Raw genomic sequence first — 22,080 nt, forward strand, 5'->3', positions numbered from 1 at the left:
GCCTCATTTACATAGAAACATAGAAGATAGGAGCAGGAGTAGGCCATTCGGCCCCTCGAGCCTGCTCCGCCATTCAATGCGATCATGGCTGATCATCCAAATTCAGTACCCGGTCCCTGCTTTCTCCCCATACCCCTTGATCCCTTTAGCCTTAAGAAATATATCCAACTCCTTCTTGAATATATTTAATGAATTGGCCTCTACTGTCTTCTGTGGTAGAGAATTCCACAGGTTCACCACTCTCTGAGTGAAGAAATTCCTCCTCATTTCTGTCCTAAATGGCTTACCCCTTATCTTTAGATTGTGACCCCTGGTTCTGGACTCCCCGACCATCGGGAACAAAATGTCATGGAGTGGGACTTGAACCCACAATCTTCATGATTAAGAGGCAAGGGTGCTACCCACTGAGCCACAGCTGACACTTTACATATTATAATGATGATGGACCTGCCTCTCTAGAGCGGGTTACTCAGCCGACTCCAAACCTGCCGCGGTTAAAACAGAAGCAGGTGCGTTTGCGGTGGGTTAGAGGCAGGTTTTACAAATTTGCCAATATAGCACCCACCCCCACCCCACCCCCACTGACTCTCTTCCACCCATCGTGGGGGGTTTAAATTACCCCCAATGAATCTTTAACAATTAATAATTTTCAGATGAACATTAAATAGAACTGACCCTCCAAGAACTTCAGATTTCTGTATTGTATAGTAATTGCTGATTTGTGCAAGGTTTGCTGAGACAATCCGATGTTCAAATGGAGCAGGCGGAGCTGGGCCGTCATCTAGACCAGGAAAGATAAAATATGCAAATATTTTGGCACTTGTGCATCTGTTGTAAGGAAAGAGATCAGAGGACACTGAAGGCTTGACATTAACTGTTCTGAGATTGTACTAGAATGGAGTAACAGTCAAAGATCTAAATCAAAGACTTGGTGGATATACACTCATGAAAACTTTCAAAAGGGACAATACATATTGGTCAAAATGTGGCCATGGGAATTGGCAGTAGAACTGTCCTCAACTCAACCATATTGTAAAGCACATGCTACAGGGACAAATATGGTCATTTTCTCCGTGTAATGCTTCATCAACAGCCCTGATTTTCACCAGGAGTGGGAATCAGGTGGGCGAAGGGCATGATGTGCCACAAACCCCTGACCGGCACAATGTGAGGCCCGGCCGATTTTAACGCCCGGGCATCAATTGCTTGCTACCCGTCAGTTGCCCGGCCAAAACGGGCAGGAATTGACAGCAGGCCAGTGGGCGGGAGTGGAATTTTGGGTGGCAGGAGGCCGCCGGTCAGCGCCAGAGGTATGGTCGCCTGCAATAAGGTTTTGGAAGGGTCTCGTGGGAGGAAATGGAGGGGTGGGCGGGGGAAGCCCAGGGGAGGCCTAAACCTTTCTTGTGGGATAGCAAAATACTGCGGATGCTGGAAATCCGAAATAACAACAGAAGACGCTGGAAAAACTCAGCAGGCCAGGGCAGCATCCATGAAGAAAGAAACAGAGTTAACGTTTCAGGGCGATGACCTTTCGTCAGAACTGGAAAAAAACAGGAAAAGGAAAGCAGGTTTGGGGGCTGGGAAAAGGGGGAGGGAATGAAAGAACAAACGGGAAGGATAGAAAGCAGGAGCGATTAAGAGACATTGAGAGACATTAAGAGATATTCAAGGCAAGAGGAGGTGGTAATGGGACAGGTTAAGGAACAAAGGATGGCTCTAGATGAAGTGAGAATTGCGCTGGCAGAATGAAGGACAGCTGCCATGTGGGAGGGAAAAAAAAAGGCCAAACAAAAAGTGTGGATAAAAAAATAATAATAAATGTATATATATGTGATAGGGGCTGAGATTATGATCTGAAATTGTTGAACTCTATGTTGAGTCCAGAGGGCTGTAGAGTGCCTAATCGAAAGATGAGGTGCTGTTCCTCCAGCTTATGCTGAGCATCCGTGAAACAATGCAAGAGGCCGAGGATGGTGAGGTCTGAGTGGGAATGGAGCGGTGAATTAAAGTGACCCTGGAGGAGGGGCACTTCTGTTCCTCTTGGTCCCACAAGGAACATTTTAACAAGTTAAGACCTTACCTGTTTGAGGTACCTCTGGCCCCGGCTCCTCTTCCCGCTGTCTTCACTTGGCGGGACAGCCACAAGGGCTTCGCTACTCAGGCCACGAGTTAAAATTTGCAGTCGGGACCCGCTCAGAATGTCATTCCATTATTTAAGAAGAGAACTACAGATCCATCAGTATAGGATCAGTTTTGGGGAAGTCGCTAGAATCTATCATCAGGGACAGAGTGACTGAGCACTTGAACAAGTGTGAGCTGTTCAGGGAGAGCCAACATGGGTTTGGTCAAGATAAGTCATGTCTGGCTAATCTAGTTGAACTTTTTGAGGTGATCACTAATAAGGTAGATAAGGGTGTGTCTATGGATGTTATCTATATGGACTTCCAGAAGGCCTTCTGTAAGGTTCCAGAGATTATTAGCGCATGGAATTGGAGGTAGAATTTGGACTTGGGTTGGAAATTGGTTGAGAAGTAGGAGAGAGAGAGAGTGGGTAATCTGACTAGTGGGATGTGATAAGTGGTGTTCTCCAGGGATCTGTTCTGGGGCCTCAGCTTTTCACTGTATTTATTAATGACTTGGATGAAGGATAGAGAGTTGTGTAGCCAAGTTTGCAGATGACACTAAGTTAGGAGGTAGAGTCAGTAGTGCAGATGGGAGCAGGAAGTTGCAAATGGACATAGATTAAGTGAGTAAACAAAACAATGGCAAATGGAGTTCAATGTGGGAAAGTGTGAGGTCATCCACTTTGGACCCCAGAAAGATAAATCAGAGTATTTTCTAAATGGTGAGAAACTTGGCACTGTGCAGGAGCAGAGATTTGGGAGTCCAACTACACAAATCATTAAAAGCCAGTAGACAGGTACAACAAGCAATCAAAAAGGCTAATAGAATGTTGGCTTTTATCTCAAAGGAGCTGGAATACAATGGTTCAGTTATGGTTCAGTTGTATAGAGCCTCGGCCAGACCCCATCTGGAGTATTGCATTGAGTTTTGGGCACCGAACCTCAGGAAGGACCGATTGGTCTTGGAGATGGTACAGCACTAGAATGATATCAGGGCTTAAAGGGTTAAATTATATGAGGACAGTTTCCATAAGTTGGGCTTATATTGCCCTGACTTTAGAAGGTTGAGGTGTTTAAAATGATAATGGGATTCAATAGGGTAGATACAAAGAAGTAATTTCCTCGGGTGAAAAAATCCAGAACAAAGGGTCACAATCTTAAAGTTAGAGCCGAGTCATTCAGGAGTGAAATCCAGAATCACACAAAGGGTTGTGGCAATCTGGAATTATATCTCCCAAAAGGCTGTGAGTACTGGGTCAACTGAAATTTTCAAGACAGAATTTTATTAGGTAAGGGTATCAAGGGATGGGGATCAAAGGCGGATAAATTGAGTTGAGGTACAGCTCAGCCATGATCTAATAGAATGATGGAACAGGCTCGAGCTACTGAATAGTCTACACCTGTTCCTATGTTCTGGTTATCGTCGGGTGGGTAGGGTTAAAACCACCCTTATGTCAACCAGGGCCTGCTTTACCCCGAACACCAATAATTTGGTTCATTGCCTCCATCCTTTAATTGTTACACCACTAGATTCATTTATGGATTGAGTAGAAGATCTCACACTAATTTCAAGCTGAACTGCACTTCTTTTCTTTGCCATTCTCAGTCTAATATTCTGATGAAAGCTAAAGCTTCAGCCACTTCCAGACTCACTGCCATGTGAACAGATATTTGCCAATGAACCGAGGCAGCTCTAACAGATTTCTTTTAATCATTTGGTAGAGACAGCTAAATGGAACTAAATGCAGACAGTAGGAGTAGAAGAAGATTGGGAGCAAGAGAGATTTTGGGAGCAGACAAAGAGACAAGATCAAGTTGAGGGGACCACATAGAGAGAGGGGAACAAGACCAGGGTCAAGCGAACATGACTCAATTTGAAGTGGAACAGAGAAAGGAATAAAATGGAGAAATAAATCAAAGACATGTTCAGGGATTGGTTCCGGTCTTAGATAGTTTAAGAACATGAAGATTTCTATGTGTGCTAGACCTAGTAAAAACGTGAACCCCTTTATTAGGAACATGTTTACGGTTTCGCTATACCTCACCCAGAGAAATCTCACAAAGGTAAGGTTTTTTTCCAATAACAGTTTGTAACCCAATACATATCAGATAAAACTTTATATTTCACAAACCATCCAGGACTTAATTAAAATAAAGAGCATTAATACAGCAAATCTGAAATAAAAATAGAAAATGTTGGAAACACGCAGCAGATCAGTCGGCATCTGTGGGGCGCAGAGTGAAGCACCCCAGAGAAGGTAATAGCTGTCCTCTTGACTTTGGAGTCAATTTGGGTCTTGACACTCAATTTACACTCCACAAGTTTAGTGTCAGTGCGATGCTGAAACTGCTTAACACCAATGCCAACCTTGTACTGTGAATGCACTGTAAGATGCCGAGAAAATATTTATTTATGCAAAGCAGGGGCATTCATCATATGGCCCTGATTTCTCTCTCCTTCGAACTTGGAAACTGAGCATATGCATAGGAGAGGAATATCGGGGCCTGCAACTCTCGCTGCAATTATAGTGTAAATGCAGTCTGAATCCGGAGTTAGAACTCGACCTGACATTTGGACTGATGAGCAGAGAGTCGCCCCAGGGGAGGTAGTCTCATTCTGCTTCACTTCGGAGTCAGATTGGGCTTTGACAGCCTGATTTGCATTCCACGCATTTAGCATTGGTGCCACTTCGCACTGACACTACTAACCTTCTCAAGCTCTGTGCTCAGAACAGCAAGATATAAGTCGGTCTCTACTTGCCAATCACAATGTGTCGACTCTCCTCTGTGGTTGCCTGATTGTTGTCTTTCTGACTAGCAGTGGATGTTGTAGTCTTCTGATGTGAGGCAGGTTCAGATGTGCATTCCTGACTGCAGTCTTTTTCCTCCACTCTGCTCTTTTTGTTGTCATCTTTCGTCAAGTCTTCCTCGGTCACTCTGTTACTGGCAGTGCTCAGATCTTTGGCTTCTTCTTGCTCAGTATTCTGTGACGTACCTTCCTCAGGTTCTGCTGCCGCTGCTAATAAAGCTTCAGCTTCTCTTTCACTATCTTCATATCTTTCAAAAGTAACAAAGTTATACAATATTTTTATGTTCAAAAGGAAGGACTCAGCTGTTGAATTTTTAATTTAAATTCCACTATTTGATGGTCTTCAATAATACTCGAGCTACAATCAGACTTGTCTCCTCCTCCAGTGTTACTTTTCTAAACCTTTTTTAGATTCTCCCAAATGAAACACCATTCTTTGGCTGAGAGACTCGGCTGTCATCCTACTCTGAGGCCTCAGCGGCTGGGAAAGAGTCCTCATGACTTATGGTCCAGTCTTCCTTTTCCCACTTTGGGAAAGCACCTAACCTGTCCAGGACAAAGCAGCCTGCTTGATTGGCACCCCATCCACCACCTTAAACATTCTCTCCCTCTACCACCGGCGTACCGTGGCTGCAGTGTGTACCATCTACAAGATGCACTGCAGCAACTTGCCAAGGCTTCTTCGGCAGCACCTCCCAAACCCGCGACCTCATCCACCTAGAAGGACAAGGGCAGCAGGCGCATGGGAACACCACCACCTCCAAGTTCCCCTCCAAGTCACATACCATCCTGACTTAGAAGTATATCGGCCGATCGTTCATCATCGCTGGGTCCAAATCCTGGAACTCCCTCCCTAACAGAACTGTGTGAGTACCTTCACCACACGGACTGCAGCGGTTCAAGAAGGCAGCTCACCACTACCTTCTCAAGGACAATTAGGGATAGGCAATAAATGCTGGCCTTGCCAGCGACGCCCACATCCCATAAACGAATTAAAAAAAAACTATTTTCTGTACCTCCTAATAATACCACTGAAATCAGAATCTGTTCTTCAGGGAAGTGCAAGCAATGGCCTGTGACCTATTCCATGGCACAGTACGATGATGCTCGAGTACAACCATATTAATCAGGATTAAACCAGGTTTTATTTACAGTGGACAATTATGAGTAATGGATCAAGCTGCACTCCTCACTGCCATTTTATTCCCAATCCCTTCACCTTCCCACTACCCTCTTTCCTTTCTACCACGTCCTTACTACCATCACTTCGCCTACCTCTTCCCCTTTGAACTATCTGCTCAACCCCTGTACCTCCTTACTCTTCTGTCCCCCACCTCATCCTTAATCCTCCATCCACTCCCCCAAATCCCAACCACTCACACCAAGGACAGTGGTGAGGCCAGAGGCAATTAGCATTTACTTTTTCCAAAGGTTAGATAACTAATTGACATAAAAATTTCAACTGTGTTTGTTTTTGAAGATTGAACTTTAGCATGAAAAATAGACACGCTGTCTATGCCTCTCACTTTCTCACCCTCGCTCTATTCTTCTCACCCCTCCCTCACCTCCCTCTGTTTCTCCAACACCAATCTCTGCCTCTCGCCCCTCTTGAAAGTAACTGCTCTCTTAGCTTAACATACTTCGTGAAATGTATAGAACGCACAACAAAAGCTACAATAGATGTGCGCTCAGTAACCTGTTATTTTTTTCATTTTCTCTCACATGCACACAATGACAAATATTATCTCTCTGACAATACAGTTAGCATAAACATTACTTGAATAAAGCTTTGAAATGTGTCCTCTAGCTTTTCTTCAAATAATTTAGAAAAACATCTGACCAGAAACCGAAGAAAAATATTCCATCAGTAAAGTTGACTTAAAAGTACTAATGCGTTCTGGGAAATTAAATACAGTGCACATTCTCAAACTGCACAATTGCAACTCAACTCACGGTGTCACAGCTCAGGGCAAAAATGCCATGTCCAAGCTGAGGCTTTCAAGTAAAAACTTTAACAAAGACATTACAAAGACGTAGGAAACAATTCAACTGATAAGTGTAATCATGTTATTGTGTAACTTTTAGATTTTTAAGTTTGGTTTAAGTGCTTACTTTGGACATTAAACATTTCAGTTACTGAGAAAAAATGGCATTTGAAAAATTTTCAGAGTAAAATTTTTCAGGAAACATTTTGAATGATTTTTCAGGAATAGCCACCCGGCGGACAGATTGTGCAATTACAGGATTATGCAGGTGATTTCCATTCTAAATGTGGACATAGGAATTTATAATACGAAGAAATTTGACTTAAAAGAGTGATAAAAAGAATGACAACGGAAGTAAGGTTTTGTAGACAGGAAGTGCATTCATATGTTAGACATTGATAAGATATAGATATATATTCAATAGCTACATGTTTTTTTTAATACCTTACCAGTTTTAATACTGAGAATACATAGCAAGATTTTATGCACAACGCACCAATTATAGGTAGATATCTGGGGTTAAATCAATGGAAAGCAAATTCTACAATGGGCAGGCTATCCATTCTGCTTGATTACCGCTTAAGCAGTGAACCTGAGAATTTATCCCCTGATATTTGGCAGTAATTGGTAGTGGAGTGGAGGTTTAGATGCACAGGTGGTGGTCCTCCATTTTGTGAGCACTGCAGATAGTCCTGCCCTTTGGTTGCACTGCAGAATTTCCTGGGCTTTGCCAGAACTTGGGTGAGTGGTTGGGATGGGTGTGGGGGGTGGGGGTGGGGGTGGGGGGTTACGTGGTCACCGTGGAAGGAGAATATGGAGTTTGGCAGAACTTTGGGATGGAATTTGCTCAGTGGTAAATTTCTGATATCTGTTGGCAGTGAGGCGAGAGGATGAGTATAGGAATGACAGTACTGTGGGTTAGGAGCTTCCTATGTCTTGTAGCACTAGTTTGTAACTTTATAAAAGATCTCTGCAAACATTAAATTTGATGTTTTGTGAATAATTCCTGGAGGTATACATCTTTATCTGTCTGTCTGTCTCTGTTTCTCCATCTGTGTCTCTCTTGCTTTATGTCTATGGCCAGAACCGGCAACTTCAGCAGAATCGTAAAATGGGCACTATCGGATCAGCTGCCCATTATACATCCTGCCCGTTTTCCTTACCACTTGGCCCCCACCAAAGTTGAAAGTTACACCCTATATTTCTGTCTCTCCCTCTTTCTGACTCTCCCATATCTACCTTAATCTCAAAGGTATCAATAAATTGAATATTTATATTTTCTAACTATGAAGAAAACATGGGTGATAATTTGAGATTTTGTTTGCTTTCAAAAATCAACATATTTGTATTTTTTAAAGGAACTCAAATTAGGATGAAGAAAGACATTCTGTCTGTATATTTCTCTCTTTGTTTCCCTCGCTCCTTCTCTTGGCCACCCTCTCATTGGCCATGATTCTGCCAGCGCTCAGCGGACACAATTGGTGGCAGGTCAACTGTGAAATTTAAATGATTGACAGCGAGTCAGGCACCCACTGTCAAAATGCGCACACCTGCTTTTCCCAATGTCGAGTCTGCCAGCGCTGAGCAGACCTGACAGGCAGCAGCAGGGGAACCAATTCAAACGATTACTGGCTTGTTTATAGACACTTAACAATGCTTTTTTCCCCAGCATTTTGAATTTGACAGGTCACCCACCGTTTCCCGTTGTGACTAGACCTTGTCTGTGAAGCTGAGGTGGGAGGTCAGTGGCCATTGAATCAGCTGTTGAGTTGACAGCTTCAAATGTAAAGTCAAAGCTCCCAGCTGATTGAGAAATGTTCCCTTAACCACTAGCTTCTCTAAACTGCAGTTCCACTACAGATTCAGGATGCTGCAAGTCTTTACACAAGTCTCCATCCAGTCTGACATCATTACCTCTCCCAACATTGACAGATTGGTTCTGTCATCTCTACTTCACCTACCATTTATTCCATCAGCATGGGTGCACTTTATACGGTTTCATCTTGGTCCTCAGAATCTGACCACGATCAGCCCCAACACCACCATCACCAGGCACACCAGCATCACCGACATCCACCCAACCTTCTCCGCAATCACCTGATGCTGCACAGGACAGATGGCATCAGCACCCGACCACATTGCTCCCCAAGAGGCCAGGGATGGCCTCACCATAGCCAGATTTACTTCACTTGACGCTGTACACCCTGGCTGCCACATGATGTGCCAGGTTGGCACCACCCCACACCAACACCATAAAGCATCCCTACAATGCCCAAGCCATTTATTTCACACTCATCACCATTGCGGGAGGTACCGTTATGTCTCACCATTCACTGCAACTCACTAAGCCACTTCCAAAGGTGCACACAAATCTGTCCAAGAATGCAAAGTGTTGAAAATAAAGGTTTCAATGTTTGACAGCACATTAAGAGAAACTTTACATGAACATTGCATAAAACACCCAAGTGCCTACCCTTGTGTGTTGTTAGTTGGTATGATTGGACTAGGATGAGGGTGAGTGTGAGGGGTGGCTAGTGAGATGGGGAAGTGATAGAGAGGGATGGGTGGAGGTGCAAGGTAAGTTGGTGTAAGTAAGGATGTGCAGGAATAGAGTAGGGAAGGCAGAGTGATGGGGATTTGATGAGTGGCACAGCAGGATGAGGTTGAGTGTGGCTTTGCAGTAACGTTTCGTGATCTACTGAGGTAATTGAAAGGTTTGCACCACTGCAGCCTGGTCCTCCTGACGACATCCCTGCTTGTGTCCTCCTGTGCAATGTGCAACCAGGCTGCATTGGTCTCCTGGGGTGGTCTCTTCTGCTGTAGAACACTGACAGCACAACTGTCAAAATCAATTTGCGCATGTTCCCTTTAAGGAAACCCACTGATGACGCATCATCAAATTACATCATCAGACCCGCTTCCTTCAATTGGCCAGCAAATATGCTGGGCGGGGCTTACCAAGCCCAATCAGGGGAAAATCATTTTGGACAGTGGGCTAGAACCAGCAGCAAGGCCAGGACTCGCTACCGACGTCACCCGCCACGGACCCGCCGAGGTTGGTAGAATCCAGCCCACTGTTACAGCCCTGGTAAGGGACGACGTACTTGAGGATTCAGAGATAGAATCTATTTGAGTAGAGTTAAGGAACAGAAGAGAAGTGGTTAGGCTGCAGGGTGTATACTATAGGCCACCAAATAATGAGAAGGAGGTAGAGGAGAAAATTTGCAGATGAATTTCAGAAAAATGCAAGAACAATAGAGTATTGATAATGGGGGACTTCAATTCACAGAATCACACAGAAACCCCACAGTGCAGATAGAGGCCATTTCGGCCCATCGAGCCTGCACCGACACATATCCCACCCTATCCCCGTAACCCCATGTATTTAATCCCCCTAACACTAAGGGTCAATTTATCATAGCCAATCAACCTAACCCGCACATCTTTGGACTGTGGGAGGAAACCAGAGCACCTGGAGAAAACCCACGCAAACACGGGGAGAATGTGCAAACTCCACACAGACAGTCGCCCGAGGCCGGATTCGAACCCGGGTCCCTGGCGCTGTGAGGCAACAGTGCTAACCACTATGCCACCGTGCTGCCCAATTATCCTAATATAAACTGGGAAAGTAACACTAAAAAAGGAAAAGAGGACGAAAAATTCCTGAAATGTGTACAAGCGAACTTTCTTAATCAGTGGCCCAGAAATTCCGTTCGCAGCCCCCCCCCCCCCCGCGGGCGGAGGGCTGCAATTTGGAAAAATCTGCGCCTGGACCGGAGGGCTCCCGGGAGGCGCAGAATTCCATTGCTGTGCCTCTCCAAACTGCCGGCGCGTAGGGCACGCGTATCCCAGGGGCGCATGTAGTTCGCAGCGTCCCTGGGATCACGTGGGCCATGGGGAGCCAATCAGAGCAGAGAATCTCCATTCATAGATTTGACAGGAAGACCTGTCAAATCTATGAATAGAGATCAGCCCCAAAACATAAGTAAAATTTCAAATATATTTTTTTTAAACTTCACATTTTTAAAATGACTATCAAATTACATAAATTAGCTTTTTTAAACAAAAATTTAAATTAAAAATAAAAATAATTAAAGTTTTTAACGGGGCTAAAAATAAACTTACCTTTCTTTAAAATATTTTAAAATGATAAAACAGTGGAAAATTTTTTTTTTTTTTTTTTACTTACTTCAACTGTTAGCCTGCTAAAAGCAGGCCTTGCGCCTGATTTTCTAGGCGCAGCAGTTTCTGACTTACCTGGACTGCAGCAACTATGAAAAATACGGAAGTTCCAGCCGTATGCGCTGCCTATCCGGCGCAGGCGTTTGAGCTGTGAAGCCCTTTCTTCAGAGAACGGAAGTTCCGGTTTCCAGCGCATGACTAAAACCGGCACTTCCGTTGGCCCTATGGGTGAGTACACAGTGCGTACACACCCGTAGGGAATGGAATTTACAGGCCAATATGTTTTGAGTCCAACAAGGAAGGAATCTAGTTCTGGGGAATAAAGTGGGGCAAGTGGAGTATGTTTCACTGGAAGAGCATTTGGGAAACAGGGATCACAATATTTGGTGTAGAGTACTTATGGAAAAGAACAAGGAACAATCAAATGTGAAAATACTTAACAGGAGGAGGGCTAATATCAGTGAGTTGAAAGGGATCTGGCCCAGGTGTATTGGAATCAAAGATCGGCAGGTAAAATAGTAAATGAGCATTGAGAGACCTTCAGAGAGGAGATAGTTCGAGTACAGATTGGACACCTTCCCACAAGGGGGAAAGGAAGGGCATGCAAAGCTAGAGCTCCCTGGATGACTAAAGGTATGGAGATTAAAATGAAACAGAAAAAGGCAGCTTATGATAAATGTTAGGTTCGTAATGCAGTAGAGAACCAAGCTGAAAACAGAAAGTACAGGAAATAATTGAAAAAGGAAAGAGGGGCAAAGAGAGTGTATCAGAATAGATTAGTGGGTAACATAAAAGGGGACACTAAAGTCTTTTATAAACATATAAATAGTAAAAGGATGGTCAAAGGAAGGGTGGGTCCGATTAGGGAGCAAAAAGGAGATCTTGTGGAAGCGGAGGGTATGGCTGAGGTACTAAATGAGTATTTTGCACCTGTCTTCACAAAAGAAGATGCTGCCAATGTCACAGTAAAGGAGGAGGTTGTAGAGAAATTGGATAGGATAAAAATAGATAAAGAGGTACTTTAAAGGTTGGCAGCACTCAAAGTAGAAATGTCACCAAGTCCAGATGGGATGCATCCTATGTTGCTGAGGGAAGTAAGGGTGGAAATAGCACAGGCTCTGGCCATAATCTTTCAATCCTTCTTAGATATGGGAGTGGTGTCAGTGGACTGGAGGATTGCAAATGTTACACCTCTGTTCAAAAAAGGGGAGAGGGGTCTACCAAGTAACTACAGTTCAGTCAACCTAACGTTGATGGCGGGGGGACTTTTAGAAGACAATAATCTGGGACAACATTAATTGCCACTTGGAAATACATGGGTTAATAAATGACAGCCAGCACAGATTTGTTAAAGGCAAATTGTGTTTGACTAACTTGATTAAGTTCTTTGATGAAATTGGGTTGATGAGATTCGTGCAGCTGAAGTATATGCACTTTCAAAAGGCGTTTGATAGACTTGTTAGCAAAATTGAAGCCCATGGGATTAAAGGGACAGTGGCAGCATGGATACGAAATTGGCTAAGGGACAAAAAGCAGAAAGTAGTGGTGAACAGTTGTTTTTCAGACTGGAGAGAAGTGTACAGTGGTGTCCCCCAGGAGTCACTATGAGGACCACTACTCTTTTTGATGTATATTAATGACCTGAACTTAGGTATACAGGGCATAATTTTAAAGTCTGCAGGTGACATGAAACTCAGAAAAAAAGTAAACAGTGAGGAGGATAGTAACAGACTTCAGGAGGACATCGACAGACTGGTGAAATGGGCAGAAACATGGCAGATGAAATTTAACACAGGAGTGTGAAGTGATGCATTTTGGAAGGAAGAATGAAGAGAGGCAATATAAATTAAATTGTACAATCTTAAAGGTAATGGGAACACCAGCACCTCCAAGTTCCCCTCCAAGTCACACACCATCCTGACTTGGAAATATATCATCCTTCCTGGAACTCCCTACCTAACAGCACTGCGGGCGTACCTTCACCACACGGACTGCAGCGGTTCAAGGCGGCAGCTCACCACCACCACCTTCTCAAGGGCAACTAGGGATGGGCAATAAAGGCTGGCCTTGCCAGCGACGCCCACATCCCGAGAATGAATACTTAAAAAAAAAAATTCAAAATCAGTTCAATAAGCACCACTAAGGGCATATGATAACAATTCATTAATAATCAGCAGTCATCATAAGCTATCAATAAAAAAGAGAAACCAATGAAGTCCCTGCAAATATTTTTGAAAATCCTTTCACATGCTCTCTTGCTTACTTCCCTAAGCTGAAAGAAAGTTTGTAATATAATAACGATATTAAATTTGTTAGGAACTTACCTGTGATTTTATTGTATTTGAAATGTCTTCAACAACAATTTCTGTTGGAGGCCTGTGCCTCTCTAAGAAGCTTAAGGCTTAAGTTCATGGTGCTTCCAAAAGCTATCGGCTCATAATTTCCGATAGGAGGTTTCCTGTGTGCGGATGCCTCCTATCGGAAAAAAATCTACACTCTTACCTGAGAGCTCCCGAGGTGCGGACACTTCCGATCCTGGGCCTGTCCACAGTCGAAATGTGCAAGGCCCAGGTATCCCAGGGACGCAGGCGGTTCACAAGCGTCCCTGGGATCACGTGGGCCAGGCCAGCCAATAGGAGAAGGGAATCTCCCTTCATACTTTTGACAAATAGACCCGTCAAAAGTATGAATGGGGATCACTGAAAAAAGACATCAAAACATTAAATAAATTTTTTAAAAACCATCACGTTTTTAAAATGAGTTAAAATTAAATTAAATATTTTAAACAAAAATTTAATTTTTTGAAAAAACTAATTAAAGTTTTTTACAGGGCTAAAAATAAACTTACCTTTTTTTAAAAGTATTTTTAAATTATAAATGAGTGAAAAAAATATATTTTTTTTTACTTTTTTAAACTCTTATGCTGGTAAAAGCAGACCTTACACCTGCTTTTACCAGGCGTAAGATTTCTAAGTGATTTCAGTGGGCGGAGATTCTGCAGAAAGCGGAACTCTCCACCCGCAGAAGCCCTTCTCCAGGGCAGGCGGAGGATCTGTCAAGAGGATTCGCATGCCTGAAACCGGCATTTCCGATGTCCCTACGGGTGTGTACACAGCGCGTACGCACCCGTAAGCATCGGAAAATACGGGCCATCATTTTCAGCTGAAGAGGTAGCAGGCTACAACTAACCATATGCGTCTGTGCCTACAACTACCAGAGTTTTTCATGATTGATACCCAGTCTGGCAATTAATGGAGCATGCCAGGAACTGCTGTTTGATGGCCCCTTCCTCTTCTGCAACCATGCATCAATGGAAAATTACTGAAGACTAAACCTGCCAGTGAAACAATTTTGAGGGGCAGTGAAAATAAGTGGAATTGTGGCAGGTTTGTACAAAACATTATAACAGGATAAAGCGTTTACTTTTTCTTAGGTCACATTGCTGAAGAAAAGAATCCAAGTTACAAGATTTAAGGGGTTGTTTATTTAGCAAAATATAATTGACCGGGAACTTGCAGTCCTGGTGACGCCGAACTGGCAGCGTCCACCGTCATTTCGCCTGTGAAACTGACTGCAACTCCAGGATTTAGCACAGGCGCAGCCTAACACGGAAATCCTGAAGTTGCGGTCTGTCATTCACTGCTCCGACACTGGCTGCGCTGTGCTCCCCCCACCCCACAGAGCCAGCAGTCAGTGAAATCACTGATCTGATGAAAATTTCCCCCTTTTCCGAACAAATATCGCTGTTAGAAACCCCATAAAAGGTTAGACCCATTCAAATGAGGTGTAACAGGATTTTTAACGCTGATAACTACTGATAAACAACCCGTTCTGGCCCTGAAAAATGAATTTTATAATTGGTGGAATGTCAATTTGTTCCATTAAGTTAAAAATTATTAGGTTTTAAAATTAATTTAAAAATATATATTTTTTAAAGTTTGTTCATGATATTTTAGCTTCTACCTTAACCAGTGTGCATTTCCCAATCTTTATTTCACTCTCTGTAAATTTTTTTAAAAGTGAGTGCTTTCTATTTCCTGGTTTGCGGTCTGTGAGAATTCTGCATTGTGATTGGCTGCTTAGACAGCTTGTTGACATCACAGTGGCTCGCGCTATGGGATTCCCACTGTACTATGTTGATTTCAACCGTACGTCGGAAAAGCCGAGCTTCTCTCCACAGGGATCGCGAGGGGAGATCCAGTGTGTTCTCCCCACAAGAGGGGAGAACACACTGGATCAAGTCTCCACGAGCATTGTAGACGCTTATAAGGCCATTCCCTGCCCCCACCTTGGGAAGTCTGACCACCTCTCCCTGTTTCTAGCCCCAGCATACAAACCGCTCATCAAAAGAGTGAGAACATCAGTGAGATCAGTGAAAGTATGGCCAGAGGGGGCAGTCTCGGAGCTTCAGGATTGCTTCGAACGCACTGATTGGGGCATGTTTGCCCATAATGACATCGAGGAATACGCATCCACAGTGCTATTCTACATTAACAGTTGCGTCAAGGTCGTCACGACCCATAAAAATATCAGGACATACCCCAACCAGAAACCCTGGATGAATGGAGAGGTCCGCTCGCTGTTGAAAGCACACGACGCAGCATTTAAATCTGGCGACACGGCGGCTTACAGTGCAGCTAGGACCAACCTAAAAAAGGGTATCAGGACTGCCAAAAGGAAACAGACACTGCGGATAGAGGATCATTTCTACAACAACTCGGACCCCCAGCGCATGTGGCAAGGCATCCAGTCCATCACTGACTACAAGAGCAAAAACACCAGCCCCCCGGTTAGCGATGCCTCCCTTCCGGAGGAGCTTAACAACTTCTACGCTCGCTTCGACAGGGACAACAGGGAGCCGGCTACCAAAGCCTTGCCACCCCCGGAAGACCAGGTGCACACTCTGTCGACCTCCGACGTAAGGGGTGTTCTACGCAGAGTGAACACACGAAAGGCTACTGGACCGGATAGCATCCCTGGACGGGTACTCAAGGAATGTGCTGATCAGCTGGCTGATGTCTTCACCGCCATCTTCAATCTGTCATTGGCCCAGGCAGTAGTCCCTACATGCTTCAAGACCGCTACCATTATTCCTGTGCCAAAACAAACGGTTGTGACGTGCCTGAACGACTATCGACCTGTCACACTCACACCCATCATAATGAAGTGTTTCGAGAGACTGGTCCTGGCTCACATCAAAGCCAGTGTTCCCGCCTCTCTTGACCAACACCAGTTTGCCTATCGTGCAAACAGATCAACGGAGGATGCAATCACAACTGCTCTACACTCTGCACTGAATCACTTAGATGGTAAAGAGACCTACATCAGAATGCTGTTCATAGACTACAGCTCAGCATTCAACACTATCGTCCCCAACAAGCTGGCCACCAAACTCCACACTCTTGGCCTGAACACTTCCCTCTGCAACTGGACCCTGGACTTCCTAACAAACAGACCCCAGTCTGTCAAATTAGGTAACCACACCTCCCCCCCCCGACCCTGAACACGAGGGCCCCACAAGGATGTGTGCTGAGCCCCCTCCTCTACTCCCTCTTCACCCACGACTGTGTGGCTGTTCATGGTTCCAACACCATCATCAAGTTTGCGGATGATACCACGGTAGTAGGCCAGATCACCAACAACGATGAGTCAGCCTACAGGGAGGAGGTCCAGCATCTCGTGAAGTGGTGCGCCGATAACAACCTGGCCCTTAACATCAAGAAAACCAAAGAAATCATTGTGGACTTCAGGAAGTCTAAAGGCGGAAGTCACACCCCCATCCACATCAATGGGGCTCTGGTGGAAAGGGTGGACAGCTTTAAGTTCCTCGGAGTCCACATCACGGAAGACCTCTCCTGGTCCCTCAATACCTCCTCTCTGGTGAAGAAGGCCCAGCAGCGCCTATATTTCCTAAGAAGGCTGAAGGGATGTAACCTGTCACCCCTGATCCTCTCTAACTTTTACCGCTGCACAATAGAGAGCATCCTGACGAACTGTATCACAGTATGGTATGGCAGCTGTAGCTACTATAACCGGAAAGCCCTGCAGCGGGTAGTCAAAACTGCCCAACGCATTACTGGCACCCGGCTACCGACCATAGAGCACATATACCAGAAACGCTGTTTACGGAGGTCACGGTCCATCATCAAAGACCCTACCCACCCCAGCCACAGTCTGTTCGCCCTCCTGCCATCTGGGAGACGCTACAGATGCATTCGCAACCGTACGACCAGATTTAGGAACAGCTTCTTTCCCAGGGCTGTCATCCTACTGAACTCCACAAATAAACTCTAAAGCCTGCACATCTGCCAATGCACTTTATTATGGTTATGTTTATGTTAATGTATTACAAGCCAAATGTATGTTGAATGTTTAAATGTCTTAATCTAAATGTACACTCTCGGGAGCCGCAAGCCTACATTTCGTTGTACTGCACTTGTGCACTAACAATGACAATAAAGTTGATTATGATTATCTTTGTGGGAAGCTTACTTCGGGGCCAGCGGCGAACGCCTTCGCTTCGCCACTGACCGCAATTTACGGCCACGATGTTAAATGTGTGGCAAATGAAACTTTGCATTTAAAAATTTTGAACCTTGTTTAGTTTTATGCATATTTTGTAATCGACTTTAAATTGTTACAATAGCTGCATTTCCTTTACTTACGTGTCTTCAAGTGGGAAAAGAATTAATATAGGTAGCAAATTCTAAAAGAGCTGTATTGTTATTGAGGTTGCAAGGGGGATTTTGAATAAAATCCCTGAATCCAAATACATTTATTTAAGCAAAGCCCTTTGAGTAACATCAAGTACTGTTCAGATATACTTTAAAAAGAAAAATGCAAATTAGTTGGACCTTTTCCTAGTTTTTATATTTGTTGTTCCTCTCTATAAAAACCCACACTCTGAGCAGATGGGTTAAAGGATCCAGTTGATAGTCTAGGTAAAGATTTGATTCCAACGTGACGTATTTATTTACATAACTGTGGGATGTGAGGGGAACAAGTTTATTTCTCAGTCTGCTGTGGGTTCAGAAAATTCTATTTGTATTCCAGGAAAAAAAAAATCAAAAAGCATTTACTTCCATGCCTCGGAGTAGAACTCTTAAAAACTTGTTTCCCAATCCTTGCAGTGGAGATACGCATTCATTTCTCACTCCCACACCCCCAGCATCTCCCTTTTACAACAGGATAACCATCAACTCACTATGAACAACATCATCGAAGATCGGCTGTATTCATTATTTTCCCTCATAAATCCATTATTTCAAAACAAATAGATATGTTTTTTTTTTACCCTTTTTCAGAAATGGAACAGGAAATTGTGTAACTTAGAAGTTCTCCCATCCAACTAGATGAGAGGCTCAGGAACATCTGTAACTCAGCTACTATTGTCCATTTCGGAAATGGTTTTGGTTCTGAGTTGAGGAACCGGGTGCCTATTTTCTGATTCCAAAACTGTGGGATTTTTCTTCACAATTAAGGAGAAAAGCACGGTGGAATACCTTGAATTGAAAGTAATTCTTCCCTTTCAGAGTATTTTGCTCCTCCTAAGATATTTTTCTGGTTGTGAGATTTTGTAATTGCAAATTATTCACAAACAAACTCTTTTTCTTAAAATACTGACAAACTGTACAAACTTAGTTTGATGAAGATAACTACCTGTTAAGTAAAACTGTGCAGTTCTTGCCATGACAAGTAATATGCTGCTCCTCGGGTAATTCTTCTACCTGTGACACTACATTCCCTTTGGATCCCTCAGTAATAGTAAGCTCTGAGTCTGCGCGTTCAAGTCTGGTGTCCTCGACCGTTTCATTGCTTTCAACTTTTCTGTCTTTTTTTTCTGTTTGCTCATTTTCTTCACCTATCAGGTCCTCCTTTTCTCCTTCTGGCTCTGGTTCAGTCATTAACTCTTTGTCAACTTTTTCATGCTCCTCTTTTACTTCTTGCATTTTTTCCCGGGTCCTATTATTTCCTAGTTTTTCATGCGTTACTTTGTTTTTTTCTGTCCTCTCATCATTTTGCCTATTGATCCTTGTTTGGTTCTTCACAGTGGTAAAAGTCTCCCCAAGCTTTATTTCAGTTTGTTCCTCAGCAACTATATCTTCTTCCTTCTTTTCATCACTGGCATAAATGTCTAAATTGGCATCAGCAAACTCTGGGGCAATAGCTGAGCAATCAGCCAATCTGGAAGACTGAGGTTCAATAGTTGAGCAATCAGCCAATCTGGAAGACTGAGGTTCAATAGCTGAGCTCTCTGCCAATCTGGAAGGCTGAGGTTCACAGGCTCCATCTTCTTCAAAAGCCTTTCCTTTTAATTTGGTTACATTTTTGTGCTCTGTTAGGCCTTTGGCATCGTTCTGAATCTCAAAGGCACTTGAGCTGTTAGCATTTTCTTTATTTAAATTCTGGATCTTTTTATCAGAGAAAATGTGTAGATTCTCCTGAACTGACCCCACTGGGGAAACAAAGAAGAAAAAAAATAAAACATTTATACATTATTTATTTTGTGTACATTGACAAGATATTTTTGCATACCTGTAGAATCTGGAGGTTTCTTCGTCTGATGGGTCTTTATTTCTTTAATATTTAAATTTTGCTTCCCTTTTACATCAGTGGATCTGTGATCCTTCACCTGTAAAACAATGAGAGGCAATTATTAAGTTTCCTTCCAACTGACAACCGGTAGTACATGCGGAGAGATGCATGGAGAACTGAACACTTTCCATAAGAGCTCAACATTGCAAGATTCCCAATGCTTTCTTATTGCCTCAAAACACATTAATTTATTTTAACCACCTTATGGGCAAAGATAAACCTCTAAGTACCTGGATTAGAAAAATTACAATAGGCTCCCCTGAATGATTCAGGTGACCACAGAATTCATTTTTCTTATACTATTTTTGCATGAATTTTGTATTCCTCAAGATGAGAGATGTTAGTGCTGCAGAATGGAACTTGGTCCCATCTTGGGCACTCAAGGTCAACAGCAGACAGTCCAGGTTATGTAATAGTATGGCTAGAAGCAGAGTAACAACTCCTCTGCCCCAACAATGTCCCTTCAACCCAACCTCAGAAAAGCATCTACTGATGTATTACCCAACATTTTTCCATTTCCCACATTGTCTATTCTGTGCTTAACTATAGGGTAATGCATATAGGAATAGGTAAAGGTGAACATGCTTATATCTCCCTTTGTTTTCGTCCCTGGCGTAAATGTCGAAAGCAGCATCAGCAAATTCTGGGACCATAGCTGAGGCTCCCATTTTAGCGTTGGGCTAAAACACACTCCACAGAGTTATACAAGCGCTTCTCCTTAGAAGGTCAATGCCACTAGAATTCAGAGTAAGCTCAACAAAATAATGAAAGCAACTAAATTACAAAATGGTAAAATTGGGACAAATCATGGTGAACATTCATTGACGTGAAAAGGTGCCCACTGGTAGATGCTGAAAAGGAAAATAATTTAAAAGTGGTCAGAAATTCTAAACAAGAAGAGATTAACTTTCTTTGCTCCAAGAAGTGTTTAAAGTGAAGTGAAAAAATATGGAATTGAGATCAATGATGATGTAATAAAACTCACTACGCACTTGGTTCGAGTATAAAGCAAGGCTTTAATCAACTTGTTTCAAAACATGGAGGTCTAGTTGTCCTTCACTAGTTCCTTGTCTTACAAAATGTCCTTGGGCAAGCTGGGCCCACGCCCGAGTATTTAGACTCCTTGGACGGCGCCACCAGCTGGCCATCCAGTGTTATTTCATGAGTCGTTTCTTCATGATGATGAGATTTATAACAAATGGGTATTGTAATATCCTCTTTCCCATATAAATCCAGGTCCTAATGACATGGTTAGGACTCTGATTGCAATTTTAAGGGACACATGGGTGGAGATTACGACGCTCTACTCTGCTCATGTGCACTGGCATTCCAATCAGGAAATTATCCAGAAAAATTTGGAACAGTGATATCTTGTGGGGTTTGTAGGAGCAGGAGTGCTCCACCTGGCTCCACAAAAATACTGTGGGCTGCTGTTTGCTTGGCATCGCCTGGCCTCAGCATCGTGTCCCTCCTCCCCTCCTCAGAGCACCTACCTGTGAGGCCCCCGCCAACATCCCAGCCAGCCGATATTCCTGAGGCTGAGGAGACACCAAATTCAAAAGAGGCGTCAAAACCGTGGCCGCCTCTGTGCCGCTGCAATGGGCACCTGCCCAGTACACACTGCCCGGCGGCCGGACAATACACTCCCCCCCCTCGGCCGCCCAGTGCACTCCACTCACCAGCCACCCGAAAGTCAAAATCAAACCCCTGCTGGTGTGCAATGCTCTGCGCTGGGAGCAATTAGGTGAAAATTTACTCCAAAGAGATTAACTAATGATATAAAGCAATGACTTAAGAATATTTTTTAATGATATATATTCGGAGGTAAAGCAGGACTTGGGGAGCAGTCCTGGCAGAAGATAAGATATAGCAGGAAATAAATGTAACATTGTAAGGGGGAGAAATTCGGTATCGCCCTGTTTGGGGCGCAATTATCAGCCGGGCGCAAAGTTTAGCGCTTGGCGCTAATTATCACCTCCGACTGCAAGCTTGGCTTCTATCACCCCTGGAGGTGATTGGAGCGCTAAACCAGGTGCTACACACCTCTCTTAAGGCACTAACGCCGAGGAGTGAGGTGTTACCTCAGAGCGCTGGCGAAGCTTATGTGATGTCAGTCAGCAATGGAACATAGACAGACTGGCGTTGGCCAGTTCTTAAAGGGGAGGGTCGATCTTGCTCTCCATCCACACCCTGCTCATTGCAACCTTGAATCTCGGCCTGGAGAGACCTGTACATCAATTCTGCTGGAAAGAACAATGGAGAGACCCAGGGAAAGAGCTCAGCGTGCAGCCCCCATAGTCTCTTCTAAATCGATGCAAGGAAGGTCAAATCAAAATGAACCTGCAAAGTGCTGCTCAGTGTCCAAAACTCCTTCACACAGCGTTGA

The 22,080-nt window shown here is 43.8% G+C and overlaps 1 protein-coding gene across 6 annotated transcripts in view; it reads right to left on the minus strand.

Moving 5' to 3' along the window:
• The window catches only part of mylk4b (myosin light chain kinase family, member 4b), a 279,264-nt gene that overhangs the window by 38,920 nt on the left and 218,264 nt on the right, over positions 1 to 22,080 (minus strand). For all 6 annotated transcript variants that reach the window (XM_085989149.1, XM_085989148.1, XM_085989144.1 and 3 more), the window contains 4 exons: positions 19,635 to 19,731; positions 18,759 to 19,554; positions 4,885 to 5,180; positions 676 to 781 (listed from right to left, as the gene is read on the minus strand). In XM_085989149.1, coding sequence (XP_085845275.1) covers positions 676 to 781; positions 4,885 to 5,180; positions 18,759 to 19,554; positions 19,635 to 19,731 — 1,295 coding nt within the window. The remainder of the gene's footprint in view (positions 1 to 675; positions 782 to 4,884; positions 5,181 to 18,758; positions 19,555 to 19,634; positions 19,732 to 22,080) is intronic.

The sequence above is a fragment of the Somniosus microcephalus genome, chromosome 5 (genome assembly GCF_052327205.1).
Source record: "Somniosus microcephalus isolate GS21.2 chromosome 5, FLI_Smic_1.0, whole genome shotgun sequence".
Taxonomy (NCBI): Eukaryota; Metazoa; Chordata; class Chondrichthyes; order Squaliformes; family Somniosidae; genus Somniosus; species Somniosus microcephalus.